The sequence below is a fragment of the Mrakia frigida genome (assembly GCF_051309035.1).
Source record: "Mrakia frigida strain ATCC 22029 unplaced genomic scaffold BDY24scaffold_43, whole genome shotgun sequence".
Classification (NCBI taxonomy): domain Eukaryota; kingdom Fungi; phylum Basidiomycota; class Tremellomycetes; order Cystofilobasidiales; family Mrakiaceae; genus Mrakia; species Mrakia frigida.
Genome location: NW_027481238.1, coordinates 1 through 26,850, shown reverse-complemented (window position 1 = coordinate 26,850; position 26,850 = coordinate 1). Strand labels below are relative to the sequence as shown.

At 55.2% G+C, this 26,850-nt stretch overlaps 10 protein-coding genes across 10 annotated transcripts; 7 read left to right on the top strand and 3 right to left on the bottom strand.

Moving 5' to 3' along the window:
• Positions 1-72: 72 nt before the first annotated feature.
• Positions 73-834, bottom strand: BDY24DRAFT_418794 (uncharacterized protein; the record flags this gene model as incomplete). The annotated part of the gene is made up of 2 exons (XM_076643897.1): positions 73-492; positions 583-834. 2 exons carry the CDS (start codon positions 832-834, stop codon positions 73-75), a joined length of 672 nt encoding a protein of 223 aa, XP_076492667.1.
• On the top strand, positions 624-3,566 carry BDY24DRAFT_214933 (uncharacterized protein). Its single transcript, XM_076636532.1, has 7 exons — positions 624-1,339; positions 1,409-1,605; positions 1,697-1,921; positions 2,014-2,262; positions 2,349-2,546; positions 2,634-2,865; positions 2,956-3,566. The coding sequence occupies exons 1-7, from the start codon at positions 952-954 to the stop codon at positions 3,525-3,527; spliced, it is 2,061 nt and encodes a 686-aa protein (XP_076492666.1). The 5' UTR covers positions 624-951; the 3' UTR covers positions 3,528-3,566.
• A 645-nt stretch (positions 3,567-4,211) lies between these two features.
• Positions 4,212-5,527, bottom strand: BDY24DRAFT_428927 (uncharacterized protein; the record flags this gene model as incomplete). The annotated part of the gene is made up of 7 exons (XM_076644065.1): positions 5,287-5,527; positions 5,062-5,185; positions 4,911-4,982; positions 4,762-4,815; positions 4,622-4,693; positions 4,498-4,552; positions 4,212-4,435 (listed from the first exon to the last, which is right to left on the bottom strand). Exons 1-7 carry the CDS (start codon positions 5,496-5,498, stop codon positions 4,212-4,214), a joined length of 813 nt encoding a protein of 270 aa, XP_076492665.1. The 5' UTR covers positions 5,499-5,527.
• A 433-nt stretch (positions 5,528-5,960) lies between these two features.
• BDY24DRAFT_444801 (uncharacterized protein) lies at positions 5,961-6,746 on the top strand. Its single transcript, XM_076644874.1, has 3 exons — positions 5,961-6,117; positions 6,197-6,469; positions 6,588-6,746. Exons 1-3 carry the CDS (start codon positions 5,979-5,981, stop codon positions 6,644-6,646), a joined length of 471 nt encoding a protein of 156 aa, XP_076492664.1. The 5' UTR covers positions 5,961-5,978; the 3' UTR covers positions 6,647-6,746.
• Positions 6,747-7,551: 805 nt separating this feature from the next.
• BDY24DRAFT_402866 (uncharacterized protein) lies at positions 7,552-10,286 on the top strand. Its single transcript, XM_076642290.1, has 10 exons — positions 7,552-7,631; positions 7,703-7,711; positions 7,812-7,874; positions 7,964-8,026; positions 8,276-8,311; positions 8,397-8,493; positions 8,580-8,834; positions 9,024-9,399; positions 9,499-9,792; positions 9,897-10,286. The coding sequence occupies exons 1-10, from the start codon at positions 7,618-7,620 to the stop codon at positions 9,899-9,901; spliced, it is 1,212 nt and encodes a 403-aa protein (XP_076492663.1). The 5' UTR covers positions 7,552-7,617; the 3' UTR covers positions 9,902-10,286.
• A 254-nt stretch (positions 10,287-10,540) lies between these two features.
• Positions 10,541-13,200, top strand: BDY24DRAFT_214693 (uncharacterized protein). The gene is made up of 8 exons (XM_076636531.1): positions 10,541-10,878; positions 10,990-11,004; positions 11,106-11,160; positions 11,250-12,096; positions 12,172-12,284; positions 12,360-12,367; positions 12,451-12,582; positions 12,650-13,200. Exons 1-8 carry the CDS (start codon positions 10,763-10,765, stop codon positions 13,077-13,079), a joined length of 1,716 nt encoding a protein of 571 aa, XP_076492662.1. The 5' UTR covers positions 10,541-10,762; the 3' UTR covers positions 13,080-13,200.
• A 433-nt stretch (positions 13,201-13,633) lies between these two features.
• ALG14 (N-acetylglucosaminyldiphosphodolichol N-acetylglucosaminyltransferase anchoring subunit ALG14) lies at positions 13,634-14,750 on the top strand (the record flags this gene model as incomplete). The annotated part of the gene is made up of 5 exons (XM_076637583.1): positions 13,634-13,784; positions 13,896-14,059; positions 14,183-14,246; positions 14,355-14,488; positions 14,577-14,750. 5 exons carry the CDS (start codon positions 13,634-13,636, stop codon positions 14,748-14,750), a joined length of 687 nt encoding a protein of 228 aa, XP_076492661.1.
• Positions 14,751-15,019: 269 nt separating this feature from the next.
• ADE8 (phosphoribosylglycinamide formyltransferase) lies at positions 15,020-15,830 on the bottom strand (the record flags this gene model as incomplete). The annotated part of the gene is made up of 2 exons (XM_076637578.1): positions 15,020-15,636; positions 15,767-15,830. The coding sequence occupies 2 exons, from the start codon at positions 15,828-15,830 to the stop codon at positions 15,020-15,022; spliced, it is 681 nt and encodes a 226-aa protein (XP_076492660.1).
• A 1,747-nt stretch (positions 15,831-17,577) lies between these two features.
• BDY24DRAFT_214676 (uncharacterized protein) lies at positions 17,578-21,009 on the top strand. Its single transcript, XM_076636530.1, has 2 exons — positions 17,578-20,459; positions 20,559-21,009. The coding sequence occupies exons 1-2, from the start codon at positions 17,710-17,712 to the stop codon at positions 20,737-20,739; spliced, it is 2,931 nt and encodes a 976-aa protein (XP_076492659.1). The 5' UTR covers positions 17,578-17,709; the 3' UTR covers positions 20,740-21,009.
• On the top strand, positions 20,962-25,145 carry BDY24DRAFT_214667 (HEAT repeat domain-containing protein). The gene is made up of 4 exons (XM_076636529.1): positions 20,962-22,470; positions 22,554-23,489; positions 23,592-23,856; positions 23,996-25,145. Exons 1-4 carry the CDS (start codon positions 21,280-21,282, stop codon positions 24,880-24,882), a joined length of 3,279 nt encoding a protein of 1,092 aa, XP_076492658.1. The 5' UTR covers positions 20,962-21,279; the 3' UTR covers positions 24,883-25,145.
• Positions 25,146-26,850: the final 1,705 nt, after the last annotated feature.

The window sequence follows — 26,850 nt, the reverse complement described above, 5'->3', positions numbered from 1 at the left end:
CGAGATGAGACGCGTCGAGGTCGCGGACTTCAAAACGACATGGGATCGCCCGTCAAGCACAAGATCTAGCTCCTAGTTCATCTCCTCGTCCTCCTCCTCGATATCGCTGTCCCTCCCGTCGTCTTCGTCCTCCCTCATCCAATCCACCGCGTCCTCCAACTCCTCCTCCTGCCGCAAGCTCTTCGCCGCCCAGAACGATTCCTCGACGTACATCTCCTCCCCGCAATCCTCCTCCCTGAGCTTGCTCTTGAGATCGTCGTTGAACTCGATCAAGATCCGAAAGAATCCTTGCCATAGTCCTGGGACGCCCTCGACGGGGGAGAGGGAGAAAGAGGAGGGGGAGGGAGTTCCGAGTTGGAGGTAGCAACCTTCCGTTGAGCTCGTTGGGAGGAGGGAGAGAGGGCTGGTCTCAGGGGTGAGGTAAGTGGAGTGGGAAGGTGCTGAGAAGGTGAATCGGAATTGGCCTGTTCCTTGGGTGACGAGAAGGTAGGGCTGCAAGGCGACAAGGAGAGAGAGAGTGAGCAGCTCGTTCAGCTTCGACTTCGAGTCTCCGTACTCCCAACGAGGAAAGGAAAGACTCACGTTGGCGATATTCTCTACGCTCAGCCAGCTTCCATTCTCGACTCCAGAGTTGACCGCGAACCTTCCCGTCCTGTCTCCGTTCTGCTGGCAAGCTCGAATCTGTTGGAGAACGGCGGGAGGTCCTCCTTGTTCGACGGCGGATTCCATAGGTCCTACATCCGAAGCGAAGAGGTCAAACTTTCCATGGAGGTCGAGGGAGAGATGGTTGCCCGCTGACGACGAGGAGGAGGAAGAGGAAGCCTGGCCGTTCATGTTGAAAGAGCTGAGGAGGGGGGAGGAGGATGTAGTTGAGAGGGAGGAAGGTCGAGGTGAGCTCGAAAACCTCTTCCCTTCTTTGGTCGCTAACACCATCCGGAAGCAAGAGTCGATATGGCCTCTTTCGCAGCTCTATCTTCGTCGAGAAACGCTCGTCTATCGAAGTCAGTGATATCGTCTTCAGGGACTCAAAAGCAGCAGCCAGCTCCTCAAGAGATCGAACCCGTCCTCCTTCCTTCAACCCTCCCTCCTCCTCCACCTTCGACCGTCGTCGAGGCCAAACCAGCTACCTCGGTCCCTTCCTCAACAGTATCTTCCTCGCCCAATCCCTCAGCAGGTCTCCATGGATCCCTCCCAGACGAAGTAGAGATCAGGAGCAGCTCGGATAGAGGCAGAGGAGTTTGGACGAAGAAGAGGAAGCTCACGCCAACTCCTCCTCAGCTCGACGAAGATGGAGCCGTCGTCGTCCAGTCTTCCACTCGAAGACCTGTTTACAGTGCTGGTCAGTTCCTCTCACTAGTATGTTTGAGCTCTCCCAACTCTTATCTGACCTTCTTCTTTCTTCCCTCAGGCTCTACCATCCTCGCCATCCAACCTCACTCGGCAGCCCTCTCCACCTCCTCCCTCTCGAACTGCTGCTCGAACTGCCTGCTGTCACCTCCAGAAATCGCCCTCCAAAGATCCAGATCCACCTCTTCTTCCTCCACCGTCGTTGACGTCAAGCTTTCTCGATGTGCGGCTTGTCGAGTGGCTCGATTCTGTTCGAGAGTTCGTTCCTTGTCCCATTCGTCCTCGCCCTCCCTCTGTGGCCTCTTGATGCTGACCTCTCTCTCTTCTATCCGCACTTGTCCGACTTCAGGAATGTCAAACCTCTTCTTGGCCATCTCATCAAGCAGAATGTAAAGGGTTTAGCTCTCTTCGACGGTCCTACATCCGAGCCAAAGGAGGAAAGGACAAGCTCTCCGCCGACGAGCTCGATGGAATGGCTTGGGTCCCTGGAGAAGCAGTAAGAGCCTTGGGAAGGCTGGTGATGAAGAGGAAGAAGGAGAGGGATGCGAATGGAAACGGTCGGGATGGGGTTTGGGTGAGTTTCGTCGCGGCCGGATGAGGTTGGCGTGCGAAGGAAAGGCGAGACGCGTCGAGCTGACTTCTTTCGCTTTTCTTACGCTCATTCAGTGGAAGGAGATCACATCTCTACAGTCGCATCGAGCTTCGATGCCTCCGATATCTGCAGCTCAGCAGGGAATGCCTTCGCCCTACGCTCAACTAGCGATCTCGTTGGGAGTCTACCTCGGTCACTGCTTCCCTTCCTCTCCTCCTTCCTCCTCCTCGTCGTCGCCATCGGTTCCCGAAGAGATCGCACCAGCAGACATGAGCTGCTTTGGATTCTCAAACGTGGGAGAAGTTTTGGATCTCTGTGCTGCTGTAAGATTCGATTTTTTTTTGGCCCTCTTTCCTTCGTCTGTTCGTCCTGACGCGACTTCCCTCGTTTCCTTTCCTTTGACCCAAAGTTCACCACCAACACCTTCACCCTTTCCTCGCCTTCCCTCACTCCCATCGGAGTTTCCATCTCACCCACCGTCGCTCTCTTCAATCACTCCTGCTGGCCGAACGCCGTCGTCGTCTTCCCTCATGGAGGTCAGGGTCGTTCGAACGACGCGAAGGGAATGGAGGTTGTTGCGATCACGGATATCTACGAAGGAGAAGAGGTCCGTCGAAATCTCTACAGTCTTCACCCGCCTACTAGCCCGTCAAAGTCTCTTTTGCTGACTTCGTCCATCTTCTTTCTTGCACAGATCCTCACGTCCTACATCGACATCTCGTTGCCTCGGACTCTTCGCCAGGCAGACCTGCTGAAGCGATACTTCTTCACCTGTGACTGCGCTCTCTGTTCGAAGAGCACAACCGAGCCTGGTTGGGTGGATCCGAGAGAGGCGAGGCTGCCTTCGAGCGGAGGAGAGGGACTCGAGGTGTGGGTGAAAGAGGGAATGAAGCTGTTGAAAATGGAGGAAGACGGCCATTTGAACTGTGTGTCCCTTTTTCGTCACTGTGTACTTCCCTTTCTTCCTTACTCCGGCATCAACTGACGCCCTGTGCATTCTCTTTTCCGAACGACAGCTCTCGAGATCTTCCTCGCCCACACTCCCTCCCTCTCCATCCTCATCGCCCTCACTCAACACCTTCCTCCTTCCTCCTACCCACTCCTCCCCCTTCTCCGCCTTTTCTCCACCCTCCTCATCTCTGGATTCTCCAGCACACCTCCAACCGATCCTTCCTCGTCGTCCCTCCTCAACGACGCGCTTCAAATCACGTACCTCACCTCTCAGGCCGTCCTCACCCCAGGAATCTACCCTCCAGGGCACCCAGCTCGAGGAGTCGCTCTTGCTGAACTCGGAAAGCTCCTCGTCGTACCTGCTCCCGAGGTTGCTGCTTCGTCCAAGGGGAAGAGCGTCGTTCCGAAGGAGCTCTTTGCGAGAGGAGGAGGAGCGGGGATTCCAGACGAGCCTGCGAGGAGATTGATGTGGGCGAGAGAGATCCTGGTACAGGCTTTAGGAGAGGTGCGAATTGGGTTCGGGAAGAAGGGAGATGGGGGAGGATTGGTTGGGGTCGAGCTGGCGGGGCTGGTCGAAGGTGTAGGGAGGGAGATCGGGTTGATGAGGAGCTCGAGCGGTCGAGGTATCGAACAGTAGGAAATATCGATCGATGAACCCACCTGTTAAGGTTGAGAGAGAGGGAGAGAGGAAGCGGACGGGCTCTAAAAAAGAGAAGTGGCTGCGACGCGTCGCGCGAAGAAGTACAACTCTCGTCTTTCTTGCTCCCCAACTTGCTGTTTATCGTGAAGCTCCGCTCATTGATACACCCTTCTCCCACTCGGAAGAGGCTCTGCGCCAAGTTCCGATGCTGCTACCCTTTCCACCTTGATCTTTATCTTCTTCTTCCTCCCGTCCACCTCTGGCTCCAAACCCTCCATCTGGATCGACTCCCCGATTCCGCCCTTGCCCAGCTCGCCCGCACTTCGATCTCCCATGACTAAAGAGCTCATTCCGTCCTCCTCGTCGAAGTGTCGTGAGAGCAGGATCGACGAGGTCACCAACCCTTCGTCGCGTTCGAGTCCCAAGGTCGACGTCGAGACTGCTGGTCCAAGTTCCGAGGTCCGACCGCTTGCCGTCTCAGGAATGAGCAATTTTCGTCCGGTCCTCCGTTCGGTGAAGTCTTCTCGATGAAAGGAGATGGAGGTAAGGATCGAGTTGAACGCAGTGCGCCAGCTGGACGACGAGTACAAGCCCCACTGATTTCCGAGAAGGAGCAGGAGCATTCCTCCTGAATTATACATCGAGTCAGCGTATATCTACTTATAGGTATCAGAGAACAAACTAACCGGTGGAAGCCATCACATCCGCTGGAATCGAGGTGTGAACCTTCAACGTCCGAGCAAGGAGAAGAGCCACCGTGAGAAAAAACGCTCCGATCGACCAGGCCTCGAGAAGAATCCACAGGTCCAGCCGGAGAGGATCGGTTCCGAATCCAGTCGCAGAGGAGGCTGCTCTTCGACGGCGTTCGAGAGCGTGTTTCTGAAAGACGACGACGGAGACGGAGACTGAATGAAGAACGCGAGGGATCAGTTTCTTCCTTTCGAGGTCAGAGGATGAAGAGACTGACCAGCTGATGCGAGAGCGATGATCAAGAATATCAAAGAGCCGATGAACCTGATGACCTGAAGTAGGAGAAAACAGCATGATCAGCTGCGGTGAAAAAGAAGAGACGCGTCGAGAGAACAACTCACCGCCAGGCCGTCGACAAAGACGACGCAGTAAAGATCACGAAGGAAGACCTTATCAGGATGCCTATGACCGATCTGAATCAAACGGTCGAGAAAGTAAGCAGCTGCAAGAAGGGAGGAGAAAGAACGACGACGCGACTCACAATGAGAGCCAAAACGAAGACTAGAACGTAGACCACCCAGGGTAAGATCACAAGCTGATTTGACAATGAGGAAATTGAACGATAAAATCAGCTTTCAGCTGGTAGTACTGATAGACTAGGAAAGCGTCTATGAAAAGGTCGAAACTCACAGCCAACGTTCCTCTCTTGCTCAGCACAAACGACGTGAGCCACTTCTTGGAGGTCTGGAGAGTCGCATACAGCTGTTTAATTCCAAGTTGATCGTTTAGTCCCTGTCTCCCATCGCCTCGAGGGCTCGTCTCGTCTGGGAGATTGACTCACAAAGAAAATGTACGTGGCCGCCGTCATCGTCAAGGAGGGAGTTCCTGCTACCATCATGCTTCCCTGGACCAAGCAGAGGGAGAGGGAAGGGAACTCCTCAATCCTTCCACCTTGGCTGAAGACTCTGTAGGAAGAGAAACAAGGGAGACGGAGAAAAGACAGAGACGCGCCGTCAGCGTCGAAACGGACACGAGCCTCCGCTTGCGATCAAATAAACGAGCTTACACGAGTCCAGATGCCAGCAGATAGATGAAGAAAGAGACTAGTAAGTTTACGAGGGCTGGGTGACCGCTGTCTCTAGATGACGCCGCGAGGACGAGGGGAGGGAGGAGAGTGATGAGGGAAAGGACCGTGAGGACGAGGTAAGGGAGAGGGATCGCTGGGGGAGGAAGCCTGGGAGTTTGGAACTCGTCGAATCCTCCGAATAGAATGCCCATGGTAGAACGAGATGGGAGAGGTCTCGTTGATGGTCGTGGTTTGAGGAGAGAAGAGAGAAGAACTCCAAATCTGTCCGAGCTCGATTCGGGGCCAATAGAATCAGAAGGAGGGCAACCGTTCCTTCCCTCGATCACGTCCCACGCCTAAATATGTGCACAGGCGCCTGAGTATCCGAGGAGGAGCGTGCAGCGTGTATTTCAGGAGAAAAGCGGAGGTTCGACGCGTCAGGGGTCCAGATTGAGGAGTCAGGACGCGAGCGAGGCCGGGACCCACAACCAGGAAATGACAGTCGAGCTGAATCGAGAGATGGGAGTACTCAGTGCATAATGTTGCAGCGAAAGTGTCGCGTCGAAAAAGCGAGGGATGCTGTGATGATCGAAAGAGAAACGGAAGAAAGGGAGGGTTGACCTCAAACCGCATCGCCCTTCCCTCGACAGTTCTTCACCTTCCACGACTCCAGCTTCAACCTTCTTTCCGCCATGTTCTCCTTATCTCTTCTTACCTGCTGTCTAATCTCTAGCCTCTATCTCCTTCGACTCGACCGAAAGAATCCTTTCAACTCTCCGTTAATCCCTCTCGTCGTCGAGGCCGCGCCTTCTCTCCCTGCTCTGGAACCCAGTTCGTCCCCCGAGTCTCGCCTACCGTAGTCGCAGCTTGCTCTCGTTTACTTATCTTTTCTCGTTTTGATTCTGAACAGGCTACTCCATCTGGCTCTCCCCATCCCTCTCGGACGAAGCGACCTCGACGCTCTCTTCCTTCATCGCCTTCCTCCCTGGCCCCAAGTTCTCACCTCACGCCACCCTCTTGGGAGAGGCTACTCCCGGAACGATGCTCGAGGACGTGCTCGGGAAGATCGAGGTCGCGGTGGAGAAGGCGTCGGCTGGCAGAGGAGGAAAAGGTGTCGAGGCTGTCTTCGAGGATGTCAGGACGGGTGAAGGTTTCTTCGAGGTTGTTCTGGTGAAGTTGAAAGGTAAGCTGCAGCCATCCTTGTCTTTGAGGCTATCCTCTTCACTCCTAGGTCGCTGTTGAGGGAGAAGTCAAGTCGCTGACTCGCGTCGCGCCCACTCTCTTCGCACTTCGTCTTCCAGAGACGACGATCGACGATTCTTCTCTCCCTTCAACAGAACATCGCCCTCTCCCTGGTTAACTCGACCGATGAGCTGCCCTCCTTCTACCCCCACATCTCTCTCCTCTACTCGAACGTAACTGCTCTCGAAAGAGAGGCACTCGTCTCTGCAATCTACGACGACGGTTTGGCGCGTTCGCTCGAAGGAGGAGGAGTCGAGCTTTTCTCTCCTGGGGAGGATGGAAAGGCTGCTGGAGTGGGGTCGAAGGAAGTCAGGTGCGATCGTATCAGCGTAGTGGTGACGAAAGGGTTGGAGGTTGAGGAATGGGTCGTCGTTGGGGAGGTTTTGCTTTGAACTTGGTAATGATGTTGAGAACTTGAACCCGCATAAGAACAGGAGAGTTGCAAGGCAAGTAAGATCTGGATCAGAAAGTTAGGGCGATAGGAGGAGGGAGGGGCAAGGAGCGGGAAAGAGGAGCCGGGCGACGACGCGTCGTCTTTGGGCGACAAGCTGGAATCTTTTCGGTCCTACAGAATCGAAAGATGAGATCAAGATGAGAGCTTTTTATTTCCTGAACCAGATTGAGTCCTGTAGCCAATTGTAGCACTCGTGCTCCCTTCGAGGCTCTGAGGTGCGAGCTTCGATTCATTCCGGCCGTCGACCTCGAGACTGACTCAAAACCCGAGAACCTGTGAGATAAGTAGAGTAACCAAAGAAGGGTTCAGTCTCTCGTCTCACTCGGCCAGAGCGAAGGGTTTCTAGGTGGGCTGAAGAGGGAGGGTCGCCCGAGGACGTCGCCAAAGCTGAGGTTTTCTGAGCAGGTCAAGAGCAGCCGATGTGCTGCTTGAAAATTCTCTCGAGCAGAGATCCAAGATGAACCTCCACTCACATACGAACGTGTAGACCCAAAAGAAGTAAGTATTTTTTTCCCTGAGGGGAGTTCATGGAAGCCGAGGGAAGGGTTCGAGAAACCTCTGTCAGCTCCCACACTCCTTTCCCTCTCCAACACCCACCACAGACACCTCCTCCCTTCTCCCTTTTCTCACTCAAAATGGTTAAAGAGACGTAAGTTCAGTCCTCCTCTCAATGCTGGAACCAGAGCTGACCTTTTTCTTGCTCTCCTTGACCGTCTACAGCAAGTTCTAGTCAGTTTTCTTTGCCCTCTCCCTCCCTCCCTTCCTTTCGTACCGAGCTCGTTTGCTGACGTTTCCTTCCCCTTTCTCCTCTTGTTCTTCGACCTTACAGCGACCTGCTGGATGCTTCCCCCGACTCTTCTGAAGATCAGCTCAAGAAGGCTTACAGGAAGAAGTGAGCCTGCTTTCTCTTTCAGACACCTTCGCGAGCTCTTTTCACTGACTTCCTTCCTTCCCCTCTCCGTCGTTCTCGCTTCTTTCCAGGGCCCTGAGACTTCACCCCGATAAGGGAGGAGACCCTGAGGCTTTCAAGGAGGTTACCCATGCGTGAGTTTGATCTCTATATCGACGAGTCAGGAAGGCGGCCTTTCCAAGCTGGCTCGAGGTTGTGCGCTGGAGAGGGAGAGGAGGTTGAGTTTGGTTTGAGCTCGCTCTCGTCCTGTCTAGCAGCCTGAACGAAGCTCTGCCGGGCTCTCTGAAGCTACTCGAGCTGGTTGGGGAAAGGGAAAAGCAACATGTTCTGGAAGAACCCTCGGCTGACTCTATCGTCCTTTGTGCTTCGCTCGGCCTTCACAGATACGAGGTCCTCTCCGACCCTGAGAAGCGAGAGGTGTACGTTCTTCTCTACTTCTTACTACTTGCTCTACATCGAGACCGTGGCTGATCGAAGTGCGATCTTTTGCTCTCGACCTTGTAGGTACGATCAAGCTGGAGAGGCTGGACTCGCCAACGGAGGAGGAGGAGGAGGAATGGACGCCTCGGATTTGTTCTCTCAGATGTTCGGAGGAGGAGGAGTACGTCTAAATCCCTTGCTGTATCGCTTCTCGTTCTGTCAGCAGCTTAAGCTGACCTTTCTTCCCTTTGATCTTCGTGTTCTCAGTTCGGAGGAGGAGGATTCCCCGGACAAGGACGTCGTCAAGGACCTCGCAAAGGAAAGGATCTCGTTCACCGAATCAACGTCTCGCTCGCCGATCTCTACAAGGGGAAGATCTCCAAGCTCGCTCTCCAGAAGCACGTCATCTGCAAGGGTTGCGAAGGTCGAGGTGGAAAGGAGGGATCCGTCAAGACGTGCACGACTTGCCGAGGTCAGGGATTCAGGATCATGTTGAGGCAGTTGGGACCTATGATGCAGCAGGTGAGCTTTCGATCCTTTCTTCGAGTGATCTTTCTTCGAGTGATAAATCTGGGTGCAAAGAGGTCAACGGCGTGGTGGGGGAGGAGAAACTGGTCGTTGGAAGGAGAGATCTGAGCTCAAAAGGAGGAGAACGAGAACTCGAGCTGACCTTCGTCCCGTCTCGTCTCATTTCGTCTTCCTTCCTTCCAGGTCCAGCAGCCTTGTCACGATTGCGAGGGATCTGGAGAGAAGATCGATCCCAAAGGTCGATGCAAGGTCTGCAACGGGAAGAAGGTCACGTCGGAGAGGAAGGTTCTCGAGGTTCACATCGACAAGGGAATGAAGTCCGGGGATCAGATCACCTTCAAGGGAGAGTCGGATCAGACGCCAGGATTGGAACCAGGAGACGTCATCATCGCCCTCGACCAGAAGCCTCACGAGTACTTCCAGAGGAGAGGAAACGATCTCGTCATGGAGCAGGAGATCGACCTGTTGACCGCTTTGGGAGGAGGAGAGTTCACCGTCGTGCATCTCGACGAGCGTGCGATCAAGGTCAACATCAAGCCTGGAGAGGTCATCAAGCCCGGTGAGTCTACATTCAGCTCAGAATCTACCCTTCGACGTGTCGAAACTCGAGTCGCTGACCTCTTCATCCTGTGCTCCCCCGTCTGTCGTCCCATTTCAGATCACCTCAAGCGAATCTCTGGCCAGGGAATGCCTTCTCTTCGTCACCACGAGCTTGGAGACCTCTACGTCAAGTTCAACGTCGTCTTCCCCGAATCGATAGATCCTACCCTCATCGCTGGTCTCGAATCCGCCCTTCCTCCTCGGACAGCAGCCAAGGCCGTTCCCAAAGGACTTCACGTCGACGAGGTCGAGCTGTCGGAGCCGAGCGAGAGGGAGAAGCATGTTACGAGCGACGATATGGACGAGGATGATGAGGGAGGACAGGGTGGACCCGGGGTTCAGTGTGCTCAGCGTGAGTTTTCGTTTCCTTTCGTCGTCGAGTTTGAGCTTGGGGAGGGAAAGTGGGAAGACGCACGAGCTGACCTGCCTTTCGCTTCTTGTTTCGACCTCCTACAGAATGATCGACTTTCGCACTTCTTTACGTTTTCTTTGCTATCGCTGTTCTGGTTTCATCAGCCTTTGCTTTATAGATTCTTGCTTTCGCACACGACCCTCACCTCCCTCCCGTCTCGAAAGCTCGCCGGCTCAGGTTCCAACGCCTTCGATCAGTACCACGTCCTCGATCAAGTATCCTCGCTTCTCATCCCGGAACGCATAACAAGTGCAGCCAAACTTCGGGCCAGCAACGTTCGCCATGGAAGGGAGAGGGAGACGACGCGTACATCGGTTGTCCTTGCCTTCGGCATTCGTTTCTTTCCTTTCTCTCTGCGCTCTCCCTCCGTCTCTTCTTCAATATCGTGAACTGAATCTCTTATCACCCTCTATCTGCAGAATCCCGGGCGAGAAGGCGAGTCCCCGAGCGAGGCACTCGTCGAACAGGGCTGAAAAGGCGAGTCGGTTCCTTCTCTCTCTCTTGTGCGCCCTCGTCCTGACTCGAACTCGACTCCTCTTTACCCCTAAAAGAAGAGTCTTCACACCCTCGCTCGACCAAAAGGGATGTCTACCATCTTCGAGCTCGTCGTCGCGTTCGCGTCCAACCAGAGGAGATGGCGGGAAGACGTTCGGATCCGTCCAACCTCAGCCCTTTCCGCTTCGCTTCGACTCACTTCGGGTCTCGGAAGACCCCTACCCTCAGGAGGTTGGCACTAGTCTTTTCCTTCGTGGGAACGGTGCCTGAAGTATTTACCAACCTTCGCTAGGATCGCTGCGGCAAATGAAACCAAACCGCCCTGGATCCTCCCCTTGCCCTCGCTTCCCTCCCAACTCCCATCATCAACCTCCCTCCCTTTACCTTCTTCTCCTCGATTTCTTGGATCACCGGGATGGCTTTTGCGTCTTCGAGTCACGCTGCAGTTATAGGATGGCTAGGGAACGTGGGGAGTACGAGGAAGGGGTTGAAAGGGAGCGTGAGTTTGGACGAGGTGTTGAGCGGGACGACGTGAGTTTCTTCTTCTCTCTCTCTTTTTACAGACTCTCGATGCACATAGATTTCTAGGATCTAATTCTGAGACTATGAGACTGACTTAGAGCTCTTCTTTTCTTCTTCCAGCTGTACACCTATCTCGTGAGTGCTTCCTTCCCTTCGACCCCTTTCGATTTCGTGCCTGGCTCTGCTGATCGCAAACCTTCTGTCCGGCTCTCTATTTTTCTGGCTTTAATCTACAGACTGAATGATTTCGAGTTCTTCTTGATTCATCAAGAGTTCTCTGTCGAGAATCTGGTTCGTCTCTCGCTCGTCTGCACCTCGTCGCGTGGTTGTTGATTTCTTTCGATCCAAGCTGAACTTTTGCTCCCCCGTCGTCCTCCTAGCTCTTCGTCACCTGGTTCGGGAGCTACACTGCTCGATTCAACAAACTCGCTCCCTACCTCCAATCTCAAGCTCTTCCCTCGCTCTGCGAAACTTCCTTCGCCCGTCCTCCTATTGCTCGAAACGACTCGATGTCTTCGATGGGATCCTCCGTCCTCGTTCGGACGCCAGTACAGAAGATCAGCCCCCTCCCTTCGAACCTCGAAGGGATAGACACCACCACCCCGTTCGAGGCTCTGGGTGCGACCGTGAAGGAAGAGGAAGAGGAGCAGCTGAGGGGGTCGATGGACGTAAAGGATCAGAAGGCGAGTTGGGTCGGGGGAGGAGGAGGAGGACAGCTCTCGCCCGCATCTTCGTTCTTCCCTACCTCGGACAACCACTTTTCGACATCCCAATTTATTGGCTCCTCCCTCACTGCTCAAAGCAGCAACCTCTCGGCTCTCATCTCTCCCTTCTGCTTCAATACGGACAACCCTTTCCTCCCAACCTCCCCGTCGTCTCCCACCTCACCCACCGGCAGCCTTCCTCCTCCTCCAACCCAATACAACAACTTCAGACGACTCCAAACATCGTTCTCCACCGCCTCTTTCTCTCGACGATCCTCTCGAAAACGGGAGGACTCTTCGACGTCGACCTCGACCACTCCCTTCTTCAGGTCAGGGAGCTTCGCCGCGTCGGAAAGCGGAAAGCGAAGGGGAGAGAACAGCGAGGAGGATGTTGTTGAGGAGATGAGGCAAGAGTGCGAGAGAGTTTGGAGGACGTTCTTCATTCGGGGAGGATCCAAGGAGTTGAATCTGGAGGAAGGAGTCAGGAATGGAGTCGAGAAGGGTTTGCAGTCGGGAGGTTGGCGTGAGTCGCGAATATTAGGCTCCGACGGAACAAGGAAGCTGACTCTTTGTTCTTCTCTTCTTACCGGTCGTCCAGACCCCGAGGTCTTCGCTGATTCAGCAAGTTCCTGTCGGACGATGCTAGTGACTCACAGCCTGCCTAACTTTCTAAACAACAACGCTGGAACGAACATCAATCGCCCTAAGCAGGTCAGTCTCCATACTTTCCGGTGAGAGATGGAGTGTAATGTAGAAACTGACACCTACCTCCTTCTTTTTAAACAGGTCTTCTGGTGAGTCTACCGTCTCGTCGTCTGAGCCACATCGCGTCGCCCTCGTCCAATTCTGACTTTCTTCGCCTCCCTCCCTCCAACAGGTACGCCGTCGGAGCCATCGATCTCTTCATCTCCCTCCTCATCTTCCTCCTCTGCATCTTCCTCGCTCCGAAAGGAATGGGCTGGAGATGCCTTCGATTTCTTGGAGTTGTCTTCTCGAGCTTCGGAGCCATGTTCGTCTCCTCTAATTTCTTCTCTTCCTCTTCTCTCCAACTGACTTGAACCATGACCCATCAACAGGCAAATCTTCTCCGCCTACCTCGGATTCTGCACTCAAGTCTACGGTCGGTCATCTCGTCAACTCCGTCCCTGGGAACTCGACTCCTCCTCCCTCGACGTCGAAGCTTCTTGCTCGACTCCACCCTTCGACTGGAACACCATCGTCCCTCTCTCTCCTTTCAGTCCCGGATCCAGCCTCGGAGATCCATTTCCCATGTCGACTACGACTCCTCCCTCTTCCTCCGCAGGACTCATCTTCCCACCCTCGTCGCTGGACTCGACGAAGAAGAGACTCGACCGTCCTCCGATCTTCGGACCTGAAACGATCATCATGGATCCTCAAGTGAAGGAGCTTCAAGCGAAGATGGTCAGGGATATTCTGGTAGTAGGGATTCTGTGGGCTGGCGTTGGGGTTGGAGTTGTGTTGGGGACGAAGGGGTTGAGCGGGTGATGGCTCGACGCGTACTTTCGTTTCTTCTTTTGCATTGCTTTCTCTTTCGTTGTGCTCTCTCTCTCTCAATTCTCGGCTGAAGTCTCGGATCGTTTATACCCCTTAGATGTCCTGCTGCATCGAGTGTAGCATCCCCGGTTTTCTGCTTGTCTGAGTCTTCTCTAGATCGCTTTGGCTCGTCCTCGCCCTCTCCTTGCTCCAACTCCTATATTTCAGACCTTCGCTTCTTCCATGACCTTTTTATGTCTGTTCTCTGTTCTTTTCGATCAGCAGTCGGAAGAAGAAGGCAACGAAAGCGAACCTTGAGCGCGTCGAGGGGTGATCCCCTGTTGCTTTCTCTCTCCTCCCTCTCCTCGCCTCAAGGTCCACTTTTGTCTCAACTCACTTCAGTCGGAACCGTCTTCAAGTCTCTGGCCCCTCGATCTGGGGGCTTCTTCGCAATGTCTGCGAGAAGGAAGCGTCTCCAGAACGAACGACGGCTGAGATCGACTCTCGAATTCGTCGAGCTCAACTCTCCCTCCCTTCCCTCCTTCTCCCCCAAACATGCTCCATCGATGCTTCCCCTCTTCCTCCTCTTCTTCCTCTTAACGCCTCCTTTAGCCCTCTATCGACTCTGGTCCATCCGACCAAACAACGGACCTCATCCTGCGACTCGAAAACGGAAGGAGGGAGAGACTTGTTCGCTGGCGGTCTTCTTGGGATCAGGTTCGTTTTCGTCGTTCTTCTCCTCCCATCGGCTCCCACCTCTTGTATGCATTCTCCGAGCTTTTAATACCTCGGGCTGACTTCTCCGTGTTTTACTTTGGACCTCTCCAGGCGGCCACACCTACGAATCCCTCGCCTTGATCTCGACGCTTCCTCTGGAACGATACACGCCGAGGTTGTACATCTACTCGGAAGGAGACGAGATGAGTAGGAGGAAAGCTGTTGAGCTGGAGACCAAGATTGCTGCTTCAGCTTCTTCTTCTGCTGCCGAAAAGGTTAGCTCCTCCTTTTCATCTCGACTCAGCCCGTCCTTCCCTCCTTCGGAACGAGTCGAGCTCACCTCGCTTCCTCCCCTCCCCTCCCTCTCCTCTTCTCCTCTTCGTTTCACATCTCTCCAGCTGCCGTATCGGCTGAAAACTATCCCTCGAGCTCGTAGAGTGGGTCAGCCGATGCTTTCATCCGGTTTGTTCCATTGCATCGTCTCTTGATCGCTTCGAACGAGGAAGGAACCGTCGAGCTCACCTCCTCCCGTCCTCCCTCCCCTTCTTTCTCCCTCTGCACTCGCACCAGTCGTCTCAACCCTCTACACCCTCCTCCACACTCTCTTCTCTTTCCTCACCTTAACTCAACCCTTCGCGGACGTCCTCATCCTCAACGGTCCTGCTTCCTCCGTCTGTCTCGTCGCGACCGTCGTCGTTGGGAGGGTGAGCCCTTCGTTGCTGCCCGTCGTCTCGTTCTTCGACAAGAGCAAAGAGCTGACCGTTGTATTATCATGTTCGATTCGCTGGTCAGTTCCTCGGTTTTCCGACGCCCAAAGTGATCTACGTCGAGTCGTTCGCTCGAACTCGGAGGGCGAGCGTGAGTGGTGCGATCGTGCGAGGCTGGGTGGATCGGTTCTTGGTTCAGTGGGAGGGGTTGTTGGATGAGGGGAAGAAGAGAGGGGAGTTTGTTGGGGTTGTTGTTTAGACTTGTTAGAGGACTGGATGAAGGCTTCGGAAACGAAACGAGACGAGACGACGCGTGAAGCAAGACTCTGGAGAGAGCAGGACTTGTTGGCTTCGGAAGGATATGACGTGAGCTCTTCTCGCAGGGCTGAGACCTTTTTCTATAGATTCTCGGAAAACCGAAGCGAGCGAGAGCGAGACAGAAGAGCTCGTCGACGCTCCCTCTCTTCTCGACGCGTCTTTCCCTCCTTCCCTTCCTCGTCCTTGAAAACACCCATTCAACATTCCCCTCTAAATCCTCCCCATCTCCTTCAGCACCCTCCTCGCTCCCTCGACGATAATCTCATGCTCGACCTTGTGGATCCTCTCCTCCAGCGTTTCGAGCTTCTCTCCTTTGACAATCTCGACCTCCCTCACCAAGATCGGTTCCCCTCCATCGACCTCCTCGACGACCCTGTGAACCATCACCCCGGTCCCTTTGACCTCTCCCTTCTCGAACGCGTCCAACGCTCGTGGGATCGCATTCGCTCCGTCGAACGCTCCAGGCAGAGCAGGGTGGAGGTTGATGATTGGGATTTTGGGACTGTCGGGTTGAGGGTGAAGGAGAGCGAGGAAGGTTGGGCTGAGGATGTGCATGAAGCCTGCTAGGATGATCAAGTCCGGAGAGGTTGAGAGGACGAGAGAGGCGAGTTCGATGTCGTAGGTTTCTCGCGTTCGAGGAGTTGACGAAGGCTGGGAGAGGTAGGTTTTCAGGTTGAGGATCGAGGTTGGGATCGGAGGCGAGGAGAGAGAGCACCGGGTGAGACCGTACGCTTTCGAACGGTTGGAGATGACGTGAGCGATGTGCGAGTTGGGGAGCGCTGGAGGAGTGGAGAGGGTAGAGTCGATGAGGGCTTGGAGGTTGGAGCCTAACAGGAGGGAAGGAGCAGGAGGAGAAGAGGGAAGGAGGGAGGGAGAAGGGAGGTGAGCTCGAGATTTTGAGACGTCTTCGGAAACAGTCCCAGAGAGACAACAGAGAGAAGATTTTCAGGGACTCACCACCGCCAGAGATGAGAACGACAATCCTGTTGAGCTTGGGAGGGTTGGAGTCGGAGGAGGACATGACTGAAAGAGAGAGGAATGCGGTTGGAGGTGAACGAGGGAAAGAGGAGGACGAGACGAAAAGAAGGTTGACAAGGTCGCACGCCTTCCCAAGTGCTGGGATAGGTTCTAAGCTCTTATTTTCTCGAAGCTGAGAGATGAATGAACTGAGCACGATATACTCGAGTTTTTTTTCTAATCCACTTTTGCCTTAGCAAAAATCCTAACGGCACCTCTCTCTCCTTTCCTTATGCGTTCAAGCCTTGGGAAACGAACCCACCCAGCTTCGTCACTTTCACCCTCCCTCCTTCTCCTCTCCTCAACATCCACCAGCCCCTCAGTCTACACCTTCTCCTTCTTCCCCTTCTCTTCTCTTCTCGCCTTCCCTTCCTCTCCTCGACGGCGCAGGTTTTCTCGTCTCCAACGCCCTTCTCGCGGCCGGACCATCCACACGACTTCGACTCTCTCTCTCTCCTCCTCCTTCCCAGCGTGGGAACAGCCCTCTTTCTCTCCGAGATCCTAAGAGTGAAGCTTTTTTTCGAGCAGTAGATGAGCAAGGATTTAAAGGAGGATGGTGAGTACTTGTTCTTTATCTACTAGAGCTGCTCGGGAGGAAGGAAGAGGGCGTCAAACAAAGAAGGAGGAGAGGTCGCCGAGTTGGGCTTTCCTGAAGAAAAGCAGCTGCTATAGGTGCTCTTCGAGTCCAGCAGCTCAGTAGGGAGCTCTGTATACAGTCAGCTCTCTCCGGATGGTCTGTACTAGAGTTCTGAGGGTTGTTCTTCGAGGTCGAGAGAGAGTCCCGATGGAAGGGAGACGATCGTCAACCTTCCTCCTCCCTTCCCTCTCGGTCCCTCCTTTTCCTTCCCTCCTCCTGCCTTTCTGGGTAGGTCTCAACGATCGATGCAGAGCGAAGAGTCGTCGATATGCGTACCAGGTGCGGCGACGAGGGACTTGTAGAGATGCGACGAAAAGGGAAGGAAGGAAACAACGTTCAGCTCCTCCGCTTACGCTCGTCCCTACCGCCCCTCCCTCTGGCTCTCAATCCACACCTCTCCTCTATATTTTCACCTCTCCTCGTTCTACACGAGGACTCTCCTCCTTCTCTTCGATATTTCACATCCAATCCATTCTCTCGTCGGTTCCGTGTAGCATCTGAAACTGACTCTTTCTTTCCGCTCGTCACTTCACCGTTCTCTCTCTCTCTCTCAGTCCCTCCTTCCCCTCCTCCCTTTCTCCCTCCTTCCAGCGCGTCCTCTTCAGCAACTGTAACCCCTACAACAGCTCCAGCTTCTCCTATACCCTCAAGTCCAACCATCTCCCCGACCTCGTCCTACCACTCTGCCAGCACCTCCTTCGTCCCAAGATCTCATCCTCCCCACCCTCCTCTCACTCATCACGCGTCCTCTTCGTCCTCCTCTACAACGTCCAGTCTCTCAGAACCACCTCTCCCACCGCCAGGATTCCATCCTCCAGTGGCTTACAACCCAGCGGCCAACTCGATGAGGAAGGCGAGCAGCTCAGGGAGTGCGTCAGGAAGCGAAGGCAGAGGGAGCGTCGGAGAACCCGAGGTCGGTTGGTCCAGAGGAGACGAGGGAAGGAATATGGTGTCGCCGTCCGGAAGGAGAGGGTCAGGTGAAGGTGAGTCTATACTTTTCAGTCGTTCGCTCGTTGAGTTTGGCGGAGGAAGTGGAGAACTCTCGGACACGAAGGAGAAGGAAGGCGAAGATGAAGCTCAACGCTTTCAGCTTCTCCTTCCTTCTTTTCCTGGCTTTCTGGCTGCTTTCCCAACCTCGAATTAAACGATCTGACCTTTTCCGCACTTCGGTCCCATCTCAGATCATCAACGGTCGCCTCCGGTGCATTTCCCTCACACCTTCTCAGGTCCAGGAGGAGGTTCAAACATGTCGTCTCCCTCGTTTGGACCGGTTCACGAACCACCTCTTCCCTCGGCGACCTTCAACCCACCTCCAGCCTTCTCCCATCACTCGAGCTCATCGAGTTCAGCCTCTTCCTTCATGCTCCCTCCCTCCTCCTCCTCCCTCTCCTCGCCAAGAGGTCCGCTCTCCCCGTCCTCGGAGGGAAACCCGTTCTCGAACTCTCCAACCGACCTTCGAACCACAGGCCCTTCGCCTTCTCCACCACCACTGCAACACTCCACTTCGTCCTCCTCGGCCAACTCCTCCAACTCCTCCAACGCCCTCCCTACGGTCTTTCATCATCCTCCTCCAGCCCATCGGATGCCGTCCTCTTCCAACTCGGCAATCACGTCCTCATCGCCCACTCCTCACCTCGAACTGCTCTCCCCTTCCATCTTTTCCCTCCCAGCAGGAGGTTTCGTCCACCCTCCTCCTCCGATGAACCAGAGGTCGAACTCGGAAGCTTGGGACTCGGTCTGGCCAGCAACCTCTCCTCACTCGGTTCCTCATCTCCCAACTCCTTCAGCAGCAGCGATGAAGAGGAACCAGGACGTGTTCCCCTCTTCGTCCTCCTCGGCGTCGTCCAACAGCCCTCACGCCCATGCGGCTGGGTTATCGCCGTCGAGTAGCGTTCTTTCTCCTCCGTCGAGGTCTAGTGCAGCGGCGAGCAGCTCGTCCCATCGGAGAACGTCGTCCTTGACCTCGCCTGGACTCGTCGCCTCGGACGTCAGCGCTCATCTGAGGCATCAGCTCGAGGGAGGAGGATTGGGATCACCTGGGAGCGGGAGCGGAGGAAGTGCGAAGCAGTCGAGTCCCTTTTCGTCTCCGAGAGGAGAAGGAGCGACGTTGTCGAGCTCGTCGGGAACAGGATCGCAGGGGAAGGGAGGGAAGGGGAAGGGGAGGAAGAGTTTAGAGTCGGCGTTCGGGCAGGGGTCGCCTGAAGGAGGGAAGGTGGCTGTGACTCCGTCGTTGGTGTTGGGAGCGATGTCGAACGGAGGAGGAGGGAAGGTTGGCGAGTCGTCGGCAGTCGATCTTTCGGACGAGTACGAGAACTGGAGACCGCACCCTTCGTTCCCTTCTCGTCGTCGTCGGTCGTCGGTCTCGTCTTCGTCTTCGTCGGCATCTGCTTCCTCCTCACCAGCTGTGGGCCCATCACGTCCTCCACCCCCGTCTCGACCCTCTCGACGGTCTCCCTCCCCTCACGTTTCTCAGTCCTCGTCGTCACGAGCTTCGTCCAAGGTCGCTTCCTCCTCCTCCCATCGATCCTCCTCTGCCTCCTCCAACGGATCCTCCAACGTCGCGACTTCCGGACGACAGCAATCTCCTCCTCCGTCGATGTCCCCTCGGAACCCATCCCCTCCTCTCGCCCTCCCAACTCTCGGTCGCTCCAGGTCCAACTCAGCAGCCTCGAGGTTCAACCCCGACACCACCATCCCTTCGATCTTCGTCCCTCCGTTCTCGTCAGGTTCAGGATCGGGATCAGGAGGAGAAGGAACCCCTCCTACCTTTTCCCCGCCCCAACGAACAGCACCCGTTCTCAAAAGTCCAAGGCCGATGCCAGCGTCGCTCCCGTCGTTCCTCGCCGAGTTCGAGGAGGGTCTCGATCCCTCGACAGCCGCCAGTGGAGCTGTAACACTGGCACCCTCTTCGTCCTTGTTCGGCTCGCTGGGAGGAGCGGCGGAGAAGCTCGAGGACGAAGAGGAGGGTTCGGGAGGTGGAGGAGTCAGCATCAACCTCACCACTCCGAACGAAACCATCACCTCCATTCACTCCCCTTCGCCACCACCTCTCCCTCTCTCCAACGGTCGAGATCGGTCCTCACCCGACTCGCAGTTCCTCGTTCATCCTCTCTTCTCCTCGTCGCAAGGCATCGACGCGTCCCCTTCAGCACCCGTCACCTCGTCCTCCGACTCCAACTCCCCTCTCGATCTCAAAGACCCTCGGGACGCTCTCAAGAGGAAACGAGAAGCCAAAGCCCAAGCGTCCTCTCGAACTCCCAGTCCCGTCTCCCCACTTCCTCCCTCCTCAGGAACGTTCTTCGGGCAGGAAGAACTCGAACGAGAGCAGGACGAGATCGCCAGCTTGGAAGCTCCGAGACCTCGTCTGTTCGGTCACGGACTCACCGAGTCGGACGAGGAGGATGCTGGGGAGCACGCGGAGGGGATGTGGAAGGCGACGGTGGTGCAGCCTGTGGATTCGGATAGCTCGAGGGACGATGGGGAGGGAGAGGGAGAGGAGGGAAGCTCGGAGGACGACGAGGCGGGAGCGGGAGGATCGACGCCTCGACATCAGCATCACGCAGAGAACCACACCATCGATCCAGACGAAGGAGTAGAGATCTGCAACTCCCCCGAGGACACCGACGAGTACGATCTGCCTTCCCCGAGCTCCCCTCCTTCCTCGTCCGGTCAAAACAACCTCCCTCGAAGTCGACCTCCTCACCCGTCGTACCTCTCCCCTTCTTCCTCCTCGTCGTCTTCCTCGTCGAACTCTTCGACTTCGGCACCTACCTTACTCGCCGACGCTCCGTCTTTCTTCCCTCCTCAGAACGGACCCAGCCCGCCTTCCCTCGGTGCGGAGGAGGACATGATGGGAGGACCAGGAGAGGAAGCTGGGTTCGGAGGAGGACAGGAAGGGTTCCTGCCTGCGGTGGCGGATATGGATCTCGAGGATGAGAGTCTGACGACGCTGGAGAGGATTTTCTTGCTCAGTAAGAGCGAGTTTACCCATCATCGGTGAGTGCTGCTTCTCTTTTTCGAAAACGAGAACGAGGGAAAGAGCGAAACGAAGAGCTGACTTCGACGCGTCTTTTTACTTTGCGTTGGTGTTGATAGAACGTTCATCTCGAAGGTGATTGGAGATTGGGTGGAGGATGTAGATCCGTGTGAGACGGTGGAGTATGTGCTGCCGTTGTTGAACTCGTTGGGGACGGATGAAGGTGAGTTTTCGAGATCGAGTTTGAGAGGAAGACGAGAGCAGACGCTGACTCGTTCCTCGTTTAATTTGGCGCTGTAGACGAGGCTGTGAGAGAAGCTCTCGCTCCTGGACTTCACAAGATTCTGTGGTTCTTCTACTCTGTGAGTTGACTTCGTCGTCCTGTCTCGTCGTCGTTTGAGACCTGACGCGTCTCTCGCCTCTCGAGAACTCTCGCTGACCTCCTCGCTCTTTCCTTCCTTGCAGTCCTGCCGACTCCTCACCGAAGAAGACGATCCTCTCGAGGCCGAAGAAGAACCAGGTTCCACCGCTCCCGACTCTACCACCGTCACCATCACCTCCGAAGGACTCACCGTCGTTGCCCAACCCACGAACGACGAACTCCAAAACCTCCCCGTCGTGGGAGTCCCTTCGACCTCTCCTTCCACCTCCAACCTCGCCGAAACGACAGGTCCTTCCTCAGGCGACTCCCTCACCAATTCCAACGGGAGCTCCAACACCGCGTCGGACAACACCCCAGGATCGACCCTCTGCTCGGGAGGAACCGAGGAAACCACCGTCTCTCCCACCGGAGCAGAACATCCTTTCGGACACGACTACGAACCTACCGACAAGGAGGAGATGGAAGCTTCGATGAAACGACCCGTTCGAATGCCTCGCCCGGTCATCAGCGTCCAAACCTTTACGCCGCTCATCGGTTCCCTCCTCATGTCCCAATCCTCCGTCGTCTGCGATTCAGCCAAGATCGCCATCATCGGGATCCTCGCTCGGCTCAGAGGGAAGGACCTACCGAACTACGATCCGTTCCCCGAGCGACACGTCGAGGTCGGACAGTCGAGGACGTACTTCAGTCAGACGGGGGTGCACATCCACGAGATCTCGGCGTTGAGCGAGGCGGAGAAGAAGGTGGTGGAGAACGAGTTGGTGCAGGCGATTGTGATTGGGATGGCGAGGTTGGACGAGACGCAGAGTCCTTACGAGGACGAGGAGGGAGGGATGGGAGGAGAGGAGTACGGAGTGGGAGAGGGAGAGGAGGGAGGGATGGTGGAGGGAGGGATGTTCAAGAACTACCAGTGGCCGGAGAGGGAGCAGGGTCGAGCTGAGGAGGGAGAAGGAGGGTACGCTTACGAGAACGAGCAGCAGGATCAGGTCCCTTCGACTTCGACTTTGGCTTCCTCCTTCCCAGCACCACCCGCACCACCACTTGCTCCTCTTATCTCTCCCGAAGCCCAACCTCGTCCTCCCTCCCCAGGATCCATCGTTCTCACTCTACCTTCGCCAGCAGAAGAAGAATCTCTCCTCTCGGAACCTACTCCTCTCTCGACCCCTACTCCCGTCCGCCTCTACAACAGCGAAGCCGTCGCCTCCCCAGCCGAAGACACTCACCAGCATCAAACCTCAGGTCGTTCCTCCTCCCCCGAAGTTTCAACCTACACCGAGAACATCATGCTCGAACAGTCCCTCCAAGCTACCTCGGAGTACGACTCGCCCAACGCTCCTCCTATCGACCATCGAACGGACGACGAGGAGTCCGCCTGGGCTGCTCAGGAGAGTCAGTACACCTTCGGAGAGAACCAGTTCAGGGACGAGCTGGCGGTGGAAGCCTCGCACGGGAGGTTGCTTTCGATGAACCTGATCGCAGCGGTGTTGGAGTGCGGAGTGTTGGAAGGGGAGGAGGTGATTGAGAGGCAGTTTGTTCCCGAGGTGGTGAGGATGAGGTTCGATGACAACTTTGCGGTGAGGAGGGAGGCTTGTGGGGCGTTGGCCGAGTTGGTGAAGGTGGTGGAGGAGGAGATTGTGATGGAGAGCTTGGTGAGTTTTCAATTCTCGACGCGTCTTCTGTCGTTCCCTCGCTGACTCCTTCTTGTTCTTCCTTCCTCTTTCTCGAACTCCAGCTCCCTCTCTTCGACGCTTTCGCTTCCGACGAATCTCCTCACGTCCGGCAATCAGCCTGCCTCGCTCTCCCAGCTCTCGCCAAACGAGTCTCCCCTCCCTCCTTCCGCCGATCCCACGCTCTCCGAGCCATGAACGCCTTTTTCAACGACGAGTTCACCGAAATCCATTCGACGGCTCTCGAGGTCCTAGGAGAACTCATCGCCGTGTTCGTCGACGATCCAGAAGGAGCTCCTCCCGATCTCGTTCGACACTTCCTTGGACCGCCGAAAGAGGAGAGACCGGACGAGGTCGAGCAGCCGACGTTGAACCTCTTCGCTTCGGGCCCTCCGATCATCACGATGGAGGATAATCGGCCGTTGGTTTGTGCTTTCAACGTGAGTTACTCTCTCTTTGTTCTCGGCGTTTTCGTCTCTCGTTTCTTTTTGACGACGCGTCCTGATCCTTCGCCTCCCTTCTCCTCCCAGTTCCCCGCCGTCGCTCTCACCTGCGGTCCTCAAGGCTGGCCAGCTCTTCGCTCCTACTACCACGAACTCTGCTCCTCCAAACACATTCCCGTTCGACGCTCCCTCGCCGCTTCCATCCACGAACTCGCCGTCATCCTGGGCGACGAGATCGCCTCCGTCGACCTCGTCCCCTTCTTCCGAGCTTGCCTCGAGGACGTCGACGAGGTTCGAGAACGCCTCTGGGAGAACCTTCACACGTTCATGCGAGCGTTGGAGCAGGCGACGGCTTGGCCGTTGATTCACGAGATTGGGGAGCTGTTGGTGCAGGGGAAGTTGAGCAACTGGAGGCTGAGGGAGAAATTGATGTCTGCGTTGCCGGATCTGGCGGATGGTATGATCCAGGCTTCGAAGGGGAGGTATCTGGTGGTGTCGTTGTTGCAGGTTGGGTTGGTGGACGCGGTGGCTGCTGTGAGGGAGGCGGCGATTCAGTCGGTGAGTGTTCGAGTCTCGACGCCTTTCCTTCTCTCTCTTTCCTCTCTCTCCCTTCTTCTCTCGAACGAGAAGAGCTGACTCTCTTTCTTTCGTTCGTAACAGGTCGTTCCCGTCTACGCTGCTACTCGTCGAGTGGACGACGCCGAAGCGAGGGAAGCCCTCGACGCGGTCCTCGTCACGATGTCCGGCCATCCTCGATATCGTCAACGACAAACCTTCGTTCGGACCATCGAATCCTTCCTCGACCACAAGTACAATCCCGTCCTCACGATGAGGGTTATTCCCTACCTGCTTCCTTGCAACGAGGATCCCGTCGTCGAGGTTCGACTCGCGTTGGCGAAGGTCGTTTCTCGTTTCTTGGCTCCTGGTGGGTTCTTACTTTCTCTTTCATCTTCTCACCTCTCGTTCTCTACCTGCATCTCGAACTTCTCCTTCTCCACTTGAACACAAACTGACTCCTCGTTCTTCTTCCCTTCGTTCGGTCTCGTCGCGTCTCAAATCAACAGACGGACTCTGCCCCATCTATTCCGAAGCTCCCAAGGACCTCCAAATAATGGCCACCTCCCTCTACAACGACTCCTCCTTCGACGTCAAAGCCCTCATCGCACCCATCTACCCTTCCGCCGTCATCCCTCGCCGACCTTCCTCCGTCCCGTCCTCCCAAGGAAACTCTCCTCGTCCCCTCACTCGTCGAACCTCCTCAACCAGCACGACCCTCTCTTCCTCCGCTTCCTCCTCCACCAGTCGATCCGGCTCCCTCTCCCCATCCACGGCAGAGGAACTCGCTCCCGTCACGGAAGCAACGGACTTTGAGAGCGCTCTTCAACTCGAGAACCTCCCTTCGCCTCGGATGAGCCCTCGGGTGATCCCTGGCTACGAACTCGGAGGATACGCTTTCCCAGCCGATCTGGAGAGAGCTGCAGCCGCTTCCGCCGTTGCGGACATCTCCTCGGGACTTCCGGATCCTTTCAAGTACTACTCAGGAGGAGGAGGAGAAGGAGGAGGATCGGATTCGACGACCGGATTGGATCTCGACGTGCCGTACGCTTCTTCATCCTCGACGGTCAGCACTCCAACGAGAGAATCAACAGTTGCTACCCCTAGACCTCGACCGAACCCAAACAGCTCTTCGGAATTGTCGGATTCAACGGACTCGTACTTCCCTCAAACGATCGCCTCCCCTCCTCGTTCGTCCTCCTCGTCGTCGTCTTCCTCTTGGGAACAGGACCAGCAGCAACAGGAGATGGAACCCCAAGTCGAACTCGCCTCGTCGCCGCCCAAACCTTGGACTCAGGAGGGACCAGGAGACTACGTCTCGGTCAACGTTAACGCTAAGGCTGCCAACGGAGCTGGGAAGGACGCGTCGTCGGGAGTTCAGTCCACCGTCGCTTAGATCTCCCCTTCTTACTCATCTCTCTTCCTTCTCTCTATCTCGCTCTCTCGCTCCATCTACCTCATACGCCTCCATCTCCATCTCGAACGAACACTTCTTCCTCTCCTCATTTCGGTTTCGTTTTCGTTTCTTCTCTTCCTTTTCTCTCCGTTCCCCTTCGTCTGTTTCGGTTTCTCGAAATCTGTAGCCTTTAGGTTGCGACTCTCACGCCAACTTGGAATATATTCTCTCTCTCTTACTCTACTTCTCGTATCTACCACCCTCGCTGTATTCGTTTTGCTGTTTCCCTTCTACTCTTTTTCTCTCACTCTCGCATTTCCCTCTTGACTCTCCTTCCTCTTCTTCGCTCCGCTCTTGGCCTCTTTTTTTGTTTGCCACGTATTCTAGAGTCGTTTCTTTCTTTCTTTCTTCTCTCTTTCTACATGAATGCTCTCAACTCGAACTCGCATCATCAAACGGAAAAGGAGGGATGCGAGAGCGATTTCAACGAGAAGGGGCACTGCGTTTTTTGTATCGGACAAGTCTCTAGTCGTAGGAGATCAACTTTTTGAGGTTCGCTGAGGTAGAAGCCGCTGTGAAAACCTTCACGAGCTGCAGAGGAGAAGACTGCCTCTTCTCCTCTCCCGCCCTCTTCTCCTTTGATGCTGCAAGAGAGTTGTGTTGATGAATCGAACAAATTCTAATCATCCCAAGGTGTCAGTCTCACTTTTATTTGAAGATCAACACAGGTGGCGCTAGACAGAAGTGAGTTAAAAATCTACACGATGCGGGGACGACTCGGGTTGGGTCTCGTTGAGGGCGTTGATGGGCTCCTGATCGAGGGGAGAATGGGTTAAACAAAGAGAAGAGTTTCTTAAGTTCGAGAGTGAGGTGGGGGGAGGAAGGTGGGGCAAGAGAGGCGTTGGGGAGGAGAGGAGAGGTGGCGAGAGAGGACGAGGACAATGTTTTCCTTCTTCTTCTTGATTCCTACTAGGCTGAGATGAGAAAACCTTCTTCTTGATGACTTCCTACGATGACGATCCTTGGTTCCGAGAGCGAGAAGACGAAAAAAACGAGAACTCGAGAAGAGAAGCTGAGAAAACGAGACGGTGGCTATGAAGTCTGAACAAAAGGCATTGGATCAAAGAAGCGAAAGCGAGCGCTATGCAAGCAAAAGCTACGCGTTAAATCCGTTACGCCTATAGCAACCAACCAAGAAGAGGAAACTACACAAGGTAAGCAGCTGAGCCCAGAGCCAAAAGAAAAAGGTCCACAATAAAGTTGAGACGCGCCCGTCCTCCTCTAATTCTTCACGAGAAAGAACTACTTAACTAACCTACATGCCTTCCAAACCCTAGTGAGCCAAACCAAAACCCAAAATGAGAGGAAACCTATCCTATTCTGATTCCGGAACTAAACTAACGAGTCTAGAGCATCAGGTCAAGAAGAGAGTCGCGTCGAGAAATGAGTCGAGAACTAGTCGATAAAACCCAAAAGAGATCGGAACTAAACTACCAGATGAGACTATTTACCTACCTGAGCAGCGTCCGTGCTCGAGAAACCTACTACGAAGCGAGAAGTCCAGAACCGAGATCCAAGAAGGAGAGGCGAGAGGCGACGCGTCGAGACGAGAGACGGGGATGGAGGAGTGTACACGGCGGAGCGAAGATTCGGGGTAGGAGTGGAGTGATGGCTATAAGGTAGAAGAATTCTAGGAGGAGGAAAGGAGGAAGTTTATCAACAACAAGGCTAACCATCTCACGTCGCTACATCGTCAAGCTCGCTGGTGCGAACTCCTTGGAAACTTCAGATTCACCATCTTCTACAAGCCTGGATCGAAGATGGAGCTTCCCGACGCTCTCTCCAGACAACAGGGACTTTCGGAAGGGACTAAAGTGTTGAAGGAAGGGAAGGGGGTTGATGATGATGGTTTGGGGAGACTTGCGATCTTGGACTCTCTCGTTTTTCCTTGGCTTGTAACCTTTGCCT

Coding starts and splice junctions, on each gene's coding strand:
- BDY24DRAFT_214933 (XM_076636532.1), top strand. CDS start 952: ATGGCCTCTTTCGCAGCTCTATCTTCGTCGAGAAACGCTCGTCTATCG. Junction 2,263..2,348: donor TTTTGGATCTCTGTGCTGCT/GTAAGATTCGAT, acceptor TTTGACCCAAAG/TTCACCACCAACACCTTCAC. Junction 2,547..2,633: donor ATATCTACGAAGGAGAAGAG/GTCCGTCGAAAT, acceptor TTTCTTGCACAG/ATCCTCACGTCCTACATCGA.
- BDY24DRAFT_444801 (XM_076644874.1), top strand. CDS start 5,979: ATGTTCTCCTTATCTCTTCTTACCTGCTGTCTAATCTCTAGCCTCTAT. Junction 6,118..6,196: donor TCTCCCTGCTCTGGAACCCA/GTTCGTCCCCCG, acceptor GATTCTGAACAG/GCTACTCCATCTGGCTCTCC. Junction 6,470..6,587: donor TGTTCTGGTGAAGTTGAAAG/GTAAGCTGCAGC, acceptor TTCGTCTTCCAG/AGACGACGATCGACGATTCT.
- BDY24DRAFT_402866 (XM_076642290.1), top strand. Junction 8,835..9,023: donor TGGGACCTATGATGCAGCAG/GTGAGCTTTCGA, acceptor CCTTCCTTCCAG/GTCCAGCAGCCTTGTCACGA. Junction 9,400..9,498: donor TGGAGAGGTCATCAAGCCCG/GTGAGTCTACAT, acceptor GTCCCATTTCAG/ATCACCTCAAGCGAATCTCT.
- BDY24DRAFT_214693 (XM_076636531.1), top strand. CDS start 10,763: ATGGCTTTTGCGTCTTCGAGTCACGCTGCAGTTATAGGATGGCTAGGG. Junction 11,161..11,249: donor AGTTCTCTGTCGAGAATCTG/GTTCGTCTCTCG, acceptor TCGTCCTCCTAG/CTCTTCGTCACCTGGTTCGG. Junction 12,097..12,171: donor TTTGCAGTCGGGAGGTTGGC/GTGAGTCGCGAA, acceptor CCGGTCGTCCAG/ACCCCGAGGTCTTCGCTGAT.
- BDY24DRAFT_214676 (XM_076636530.1), top strand. CDS start 17,710: ATGTCGTCTCCCTCGTTTGGACCGGTTCACGAACCACCTCTTCCCTCG. Junction 20,460..20,558: donor AGCGAGTTTACCCATCATCG/GTGAGTGCTGCT, acceptor TGGTGTTGATAG/AACGTTCATCTCGAAGGTGA.
- BDY24DRAFT_214667 (XM_076636529.1), top strand. CDS start 21,280: ATGGAAGCTTCGATGAAACGACCCGTTCGAATGCCTCGCCCGGTCATC. Junction 22,471..22,553: donor AGATTGTGATGGAGAGCTTG/GTGAGTTTTCAA, acceptor CTCGAACTCCAG/CTCCCTCTCTTCGACGCTTT. Junction 23,857..23,995: donor TTCTCGTTTCTTGGCTCCTG/GTGGGTTCTTAC, acceptor TCAAATCAACAG/ACGGACTCTGCCCCATCTAT.